This window comes from Mustela erminea, chromosome 6, assembly GCF_009829155.1.
Source record: "Mustela erminea isolate mMusErm1 chromosome 6, mMusErm1.Pri, whole genome shotgun sequence".
NCBI classification, from domain to species: domain Eukaryota; kingdom Metazoa; phylum Chordata; class Mammalia; order Carnivora; family Mustelidae; genus Mustela; species Mustela erminea.
In genome coordinates, this window is record NC_045619.1 from 91,195,772 (window position 1) to 91,204,451 (window position 8,680).

General features: G+C 34.9%; 1 protein-coding gene across 1 annotated transcript; it reads left to right on the top strand.

The window, feature by feature from the left end:
• Positions 1-4,659: 4,659 nt before the first annotated feature.
• Positions 4,660-5,601, top strand: LOC116593582 (olfactory receptor 6C76-like). The gene has a single exon (XM_032347870.1). The coding sequence runs from the start codon at positions 4,660-4,662 to the stop codon at positions 5,599-5,601; it is 942 nt and encodes a 313-aa protein (XP_032203761.1).
• The last annotated feature ends 3,079 nt before the right edge of the window (positions 5,602-8,680 follow it).

The window sequence follows — 8,680 nt, forward strand, 5'->3', positions numbered from 1 at the left end:
GATTTTTCCTCTTTTATAGAACCCCCTTTAGTATTTCCTGCAGTGTCAGCTTGGTGGTCACATACTCTTTTAAACCTTGCCAGTCTTGGAAGCTCTTTATTTCTCCAGCCATTTTGAATGTCAGTCTTGCTGGATAAAGTATTCTTGGCTGCATGTTTTTCTCATTTAGTGCCCTGAATACATCTTGCCAGCCCTTTCTGGCTTGCCAGGTCTCTGTGGACAGGTCTGATGTTATTCTGATGGGCTTTCCTCTGTACATAAAAGAATTTCTTTGTCCTAGCTGCTCTCAAGAGCTTCTGTCTACAATTATGATTCATCATTTTCACTATCAGGTGTCTTCAGGTCTTTCTAGATTCTGTGATCTTGGGGGGACACCTTTCTGCCTCTAGTACACGAACGCTGGTTCCATTTGTGAGATTGTGAAAATTTTCATGGAGAATTTGTTCAAATATATCTAGTCTTCTTTCTTTCTCCTACCCCTCAGGTATTCCAATAGTTCTGACTAGGGAGAAGTGAAAGCCACCAGGAACGATGTTCACAATGTTCTCAATGAGTTCCAATCTAATCTAAATTTTCTAAAAGCTAGGGTAATTGAGACAAAAGATATAATTACTGATTTGGAAGACAAACAGAGAAAAAGGATCAGGAGGAAGCCTGGAACAAAGAGCTTAGAAGCCATGAAAAGAGAATTAGGGAAATAAATGACACCATGAAATGTTCCAATGTCAGAATTATTGGAATCCCTTAGGGGGAGGTTTACTTATTTTTATTGAAACATAACTAACATACATGTTATATTGGTTTCAGGTATACAACATATCCAACAATCCTACACATTACTCTGTGTTCATCACAATAAATAGTATACTATATATTACCACAATAATACTGACTATATTCCCTATGCTGTAACTTTCATCTCCATGAATTATTTATTTTATAACAGGAAATTTGTACCTCTTAAGCCCCTTTATTTATTTCACCGATCCCCCTCATTGATCTCCCCACCATGGCTGGCCACCACTAGTTTGTTCCCTGTAGTTACAAGTCTGTTTTTTCTGTATAATCACTTGTTTTGTTTTTTAGATTACATGTATAAATGATGTTTGTCTTTCTCTGACTTCTTTCATTTAGTATTATACCCTCTAGGTCCATCTATGTTTTACAGATGGCAAGATCTCATTTTTCATCTTTTTTTTTTTTTTTTGCTTGTTTGTTTGCCTTGTTTGTTCGTTTGTTTGTTTTGGGCTGAGTAGTATTCCATTGTATATATATCACATCTTCTTTTTCCATTCATCTATCAATGGACATCTATCAAACTGGATTTGAGGAAATCTCATGCTTTTTTGCACAGTGGCTGCCACAATTTATATTCCTATCAAAGGGCATGAGAAGATTCTCTTTTCCTGCCTGCACATTCTTACCAGCAGAGTTTCTTGCCTTGTTGATTCTAGCCATTCTGACATTTGTAAGATGATATCTCATTGTGGTATTGATTTGTATTTTCCTGATGATTAATAAGGTTGAGCACATTTTCATGTGTCTGTTACCCATCTGTACAACTTCTTTGGGAAAATCACTTATTCAGAATCTCTGCCCAATTTTTATTTGGGTTATTTGAGGGTTTTCTTTGAGTTGTATAATTTCTACTCTTTATGGATATATCATTTATAAATATCTTCTCCTATTCAATATGTTGCCTTTTCATTTTGTTAATGGTTTCCTTCACTGTGCAAAAGGTTGTGCTTTTTTTTGTATACTACCAATAGACTGTTTATTTGTTTATTGTCAATATATTTTTATGAGCAAAATATTTGAATGGAACATTTTATATCCTTGTGGCCCTTTCCTCTTGCAGTTTTCTGCTTCTTCACAAGTTTACATGTAATTGGACTAGAGTGCCTCGGCAGACATTTATCTCAGGTAAAAATAACATAACATTGAGCACCTGGGTGGCTCAGTTGTTTAAGCAACTGCCTTCAGTTCAGGTCATGATCCCAGAGTCCCAAGATCAAGTCCTGCATCAGGCTCCTAGCTCCATAGGGAGTCTGCTTCTCCCTCTGACTTTCTCCCCTCTCATCATCTCTCTCACTCTCTCTCTCTCTCAAATAAATAAATAAAATCTTTTAAAAAAATACATCATTGACAATATGAAAATTCCAAGACTGCTTTTTACCTCACTGCTATTCTCTGTACCTCTACACTTCTTTGACATTTAACGTGTTTGTTTGTTTGTTTGTTTGTTTGTTTGTTTTTTAAAGAAACCTTTCCCAAGGCTACCTAATTTAAATTATTCAACAAAACTTTAGAATATACTCCTCAGGAACATCTCTCTCCAGGGACATTCAATTGCTTTCCTGCAAGAATCTCCTGTGACTATTTTGAGGGGGAGAGGGAAGATAAAACCAGTCGTTTTGGTAACAAGAGTTGGAAAACCAACTTTTCCCACTGGAAGGGATGAATAAGTTTTTTTTTACAAAAATACAGTTCATCATTATTTTACCAAATTACTGGGAGTCAGGTAAAATGTTATATTAGTAGATCTTCCAAGCATCTAGAGTAAGGATATTTTTAATTTTATGGATATTTTGGAAAATAAAAAATACTAAGTGCCAGCTCTTGGACTGTGTAACTAGGATAATTCCTACATGTCAAGGATTTTCTCTCTCAAAATTTTTTTTTCATTCCTATACAGACCACCTCTTTCCTATACCTGTAATTTCTTGATTCTCACTCATGGCTGGAGCTTCTCCTTCTTTTGAGCAAAGAACTTCACTTAATTACCCACCAAAACATACACCTTTGTCACCTCTATTTGCCTATTTCTAACTACCACCTTGACCCACATTTTTCTCCTTCTTTTACTTTTTATTTATTTTGAGAGTCTAACACACATTCCAGGAAATCTCAGTCTCTAGTTCTCCATGTTACCCAGCAGAAATTTAGAGCAGAGGTCAATTTTGCTGCTGGCCTCCCCAATCCATACCTCTGGATTTACTCCTAAACAACAGCATAGTGCCAGAGATACTGCTACCCAATGAAAAACTTTTGCAAGACCAATTGAGTCTCAGCCTTTCAAACTAAACATGGATTGACTACATGAAACAGCCTGTAACCCTGTTTCCACTGTGTCACCAGCTGTTTCCTGGATCACCAGTTACAGATCCTCTTGAATACTTTGTTTGCAACTTCTACCAGCAACTGGGGCTGTGTCAACTTTCTATGAGGGTCTCCCCAATGTCAGGAATAAACTTTTTCCTAAAACTATTCTTCAGTATGTGTCATCTTTCTCTATGTGACCAGGATCATCCTGCCAAATTCCACCTACACACTACAGAAATAGCTTCTTGCATAATGAAATTAAAGGCAGAAACAAGTTCTGAAGTCTATAAAATGCTCCAGAAGGAAAGACTCAAACACTGACACTCAATTAAACTAAGGAAACAGAACATTTGGATTTGAGAAGCCAAACTGTTACCATAGGAGATTATATAACGGTAAGTATATTTTTCATTTCATACCTCATTTTTTCCATTTTCTAATCAATTTGTAACCTAAATCACTTAAATGTTTCTCTTTGAATATCTTCTAAAAAGTAATAGATTTTTACTTAATTCAGAAAGGAAAAGTTTTAATTCTTGGTTTGTTTAGGGTTATATATTTCAGATTTTATAGCCTTGATTCTTTTATTAAGTTATTAATTCTCTATTTAGGTAGGACAGATATGAAACATCCTGAGTAAATTGTAGAAACTATTTTAAAAAGCAAATTTCAAATGTTCTTTTTTAAGAAAATTCATTACAACATGGTCATTAGTAAAATATTTTAATAAAAATAAGATAATATCAGGTGTCTGGGTGTCTCAGTGGGTTAAAACCTCTGCCTTCAGCTCAGGTCATGATCCCAGAGTCCTGGGGTGGAGCCCCGCATTGGGTACTCTGCTCCATGGGATGCCTGCTTCCTCCTCTCTTTCTGCCTGCCTCTCTGCATACTTGTGATCTCTGCCTGTCAAATAAATAAATAAAATCTAAAAGAAAAAAAAAAAACAGAGAGAGAGAAAGTGTTTGAAATAAAATAATACCTCATATTTTATAGTTTTCATACACATATGACCAAATTCTTAAAAGAAAGTAAAACATTTGATAAGTATATTTTTCATATACGGGTGGGTTCATTAGACCTACCAAGTGACTTACTCAATGTTAAATGGCTAGTGGTCTAAATTAAAGGAAGATACTAGGCATAAGTTTCTTTGTGCCGGCTCATATATGTTTCCAAAATTCAATACAATTTGATGGACAATTCATTTCTCCATTATATGTCTTACATATTTTTTAAACCAGCAGAAATGCCAAATAATCATCATCATGATCATCATCATCATCATCATCATCCTGGGGACTTCTGGGGGCTCAGTGGGTTAAAGCCTCTGCCTTTGGCTCAGGTCATGATATCAGGGTCCTTGGATCTAACTCCGCATCAGGCTTTCTGCTCAACAGGGAGCCTGCTTCCCCCTCTCTTGCTGCTGCCTCTCTGCCTACTTGTGATCTCTGTATGTCAAATAAATAAATAAAATCTTAAAAAATAATAATACTGAACTCACAAAAATCATTGTTTTTTGTTTGCATTTACAGACTTAGAAGAAGTCAGCAGTAAGAAATGAAAAATCAAACATCTGTGAAAGAGTTTATTCTTCTGGGATTAACAAATGACCCAAAACTAAATATTTTGAGTTTTCTATTTCTGTTTTTCACATATATACTGAGTTTAGCTGGAAACCTGACAATTATAACCCTCACTCTGGTAGATCCTCACCTTAAAACTCCCATGTATTTCTTCCTTAGGAATTTCTCTTTTCTAGAAATCTCATTCACAACAGTTTGTATTCCTAGATTTCTGGTCAGCATTATAACAGGAGATATGACCATTTCCTATAATTCTTGCATGGCACAGGAGTTTTTCTTCATACTCCTTGGCGCAACAGAATTTTTTCTTTTGACTGCTATGTGTTATGATCGGTACATAGCTATCAGCAAGCCACTGCATTACACAACAATAATGGACAGCAGAGTCTGCAACCAGCTTGTAATTAGCTCTTGGCTAGCTGGATTTCTCATTATCTTTCCACCTGTGATCATGGGACTTCAACTGGATTTCTGTGACTCCAACATCATTGACCACTTCACTTGTGACTCTTCTCCTATACTGTCGATCTCCTGCACAGACACAACATTCCTAGAGCTCATGGCATTCCTCCTGGCAGTATTCACACTCATGGTAACCTTATTATTAGTGGTTCTTTCCTATGTATTCATCCTTAAAACGATTCTGAGAATCCCTTCGGCTGAACAGAGGAGAAAGGCCTTTTCCACTTGTTCCTCACACATGATTGTTGTCTCTATTTCTTATGGAAGTTGCATTTTCATGTATGTCAAAACGTCAGCAAAAGAAGGAGTGAGTTTGACCAAGGGTATAGCTGTGCTCAATACCTCTGTTGCCTCAATGCTAAATCCTTTTATTTACTCCTTAAGGAACCAGCAGGTAAAGCAGTCTTTTAAGAACTTAACCAACAAATGCTTCTCAAATAAACTGTCATCATAGAGAAATTCATGACCTCAATTTTAAATAGAACCTATGTCTAACACAATATTAACATTGCTATATTCTCCAATCACTGTGATATTCAACTTCCTTTCCTTCAACTCTTATTCTCCATTTATTCTCTTTTGGCCTCACTTAGTTCAACTATCCTTTCCCATTTACATGCCCTAAAAATTTTCTAAGCATGAATGATTTGATGTCACATAAATGAGGATAACACTTAACAAGAATGCCAGAATTTAGTTTTAACAATCATTGGAAGAACTTTCTCTTTATACACCAATCAAAGCAAGGCATAATCCTAAGCAATCCTAAAAAGCTATTTCTCCCAGTGTGTAAGCATTCAGTATTAAAGTAATTTCATCTGTAAGGTAAAGTCTCCTATGTCTACTGTGCCTTTATTTTTCCTTGTATCTCCTGGGGTTTTTATATTATAAATGTTGGTCAATGCTATTTGGGGCATAGGCATTATATCATCATCGTGAATTTAATCCTTTAATATTATAACAAAGCTTGTTTAATGTCTTTTGGGGGCTAAATTCCAAAGTGACTATAAGCATGGCATTGCCATTTCTGTAAGATCCCAATATTTTCAACACGAAGCATTTTGAGTGAACTACACTGATGATTATTCCACAGCCCATTATTTTCTTCTAATGTGCTGATGCTGAGCCTGGAGCTTATCAGACACTCCCTTGGAAGGAACCTGGCTTCCTATGATCCAATATCCTCTACTTTTTACTTTTTTTTTCTTTCTTTCTTTTTTTTTTTTTTTTGAACTTAAAACTATATGTTTTCTATCTCCAAGGTAGTTCTCAAATTTTCTGGCATGATGATAGTACCTTAAAATGTTTTCCGGTGTTCATAGGGTTTCATTATCTTAAAAATGAAAAATATCTCTTTCTGAATTTTTATGGACATTGGAGTGTGTGGATTTAAGCATGTTTACACTATCCAAAACTTGACCTAAATCTTTCCTATAAGAAGTTCTTAATTACTGCTCTACACTTACAAGAATGAAACTCAATTTAGTACTTGCTCATTTGCTTCTTTGTTATCCTTTCCCACAAACAATGCATGAACACATGAAATAACTTAACTTCTCATCTGAACATTTTTCCTTAATATTTATTTGAATTCTCAGTGCTTTGGTTCCCTTTCTCTCTCATTAGAAGAATCAAAAACAGGCGAAAATTAAATTCTAAAAGCATGAATGTCTGAGATGTCTGTGATATTTACAGGCATGCCTCAGCAAAAATATTTGTATATCTGCTTATAGAAAGTGTTTTACTCAATTTGATAGTAACTTTAGTTATAATTGGGAAGTACAGTGGATTCTCTTCTTAGGCATCATAGATGTAAATTTTCCACCTATTACAGAATTGTGTTCTTATTTCTTTATTTTACAAAGCTTTTCATTTTTCCACTCATTGCTTTGGAGATTCTGCCTTAACCTAAATACTTGCTTTGCATCTCTTGATGCAGGTACAATTCAAATATTGTGATGTTCAATAAAGTCCTGATGCTTCAATGCATATGGACAGAGAAAAGTAGCATGCTAGTGTTAAAAACCAATTATCCGAAAACAATACACAGACATATTATAAATTTTACTAATATAATTTACAAAGTATAATAAAACATTCATTAAACTTAGTTGGAAATTCTATGTCACAAGTTGATTTTCAAAGAAGGATTTCACTGACTTTTTCCAAACTCATCTCCATAACTAATCTGTTTGGTATCAACCACAATTTGACAAATGCAGTTGAATTTAACACTGTAGCACTCAAATGCACATTTAGAGTCAGAAGTTTTTCAATACACTCAATAATTAATATAAAAGGTTGAAAAAACAAAACAGTAAGGATATGGAAGACTTTAACAATCTTATCAACCAAATTGACCTAATTGAGATTTTTCAGAACATTCCATCCAACATCAACAGAATACTCATTCTTTTTTTTTTTAAGATTTTATTTATTTATTTGGCAGGCAAAGATCACAAGTATCCAGAGATGCAGGCAGAGAGAGAGGAGGAAGCAGGCTCCCTGCTGAGGAGAGGGCCCCATGTGCGGTTTGATCCCAGGACCCTGGGATCATGACCTGAGCCAAAGGCAGAGGCTTTAAACCATGGTGGGTTAACCCTGGCACCCCCAGAATACTCATTCTTTCCAGTATAACACAAAACATTATCATAATGGGTCATAATCTGAGTGACAAAAGCATCTCAATAAGTTTACAACATTTCAGTCATGCCTAGTATGTTTACCGAACACTATATAATTAACTTCAAAATCAATTATGGAAAGATATCTGGAAAATCTACTAATATTTAGAAACTAACATATATGTAATTCCTGGGTTGAAGGAAATCAAAGAAAAATTAAAATGCCATGTGAACAAAATAAACATAAAATTACAACATAACAAAATTTGTGGGATGCAGCTAAAGCATTAATTAAAAAGAAACAAGAACAATCTGAGGGGTTTGAAGGGGTGGGGGTGAGAGGTTGGGGGAACCAGGTGGTGGGTCATAGAGAGGGCACGGATTGCATGGAGCACTGGGTGTAGTGCAAAAACAATGAATACTGTTATGCTGAAAATAAATAAATTAAAAAAAAAAAACTTAAGACTCTAAAATTAGAAAAGAAGAAAATCCTAAGGTCAATGACCTCAGCTTCCACCTCAACCAACCATCAAAATAGTAAAGCAAATTTAACCCACAGTAACAAGATGAAGGGAATAATAAAAACCAATGAGGAAATCAGTGAAATAGAAAACAGAAAAATAAGAAAATATCAACATTGCATGGAGCACTGTGTGTTATATGCAGACAATGAATTATGGAACACTACATAAAAAACTAATGATGGGCTGTATGGTGACTAACATAACCTAATAAAAAATTATTAGAAAAATACATAAATAAAACCAAATCTGATTTCTTAAAAATATTATCAAAATTGATGTTTATTCACAGGTTGATTAGGAAAATACAGAGAAGGTACAAATTATCATTATCAGAGAAGACCAAAGTCATATCACTGATATTTTAGTTAATAAATAATACAAAGAT

What these genes read in the sequence shown, in the direction of transcription:
- LOC116593582 (XM_032347870.1), top strand. Translation starts at nt 4,660, where the DNA reads ATGAAAAATCAAACATCTGTGAAAGAGTTTATTCTTCTGGGATTAACA.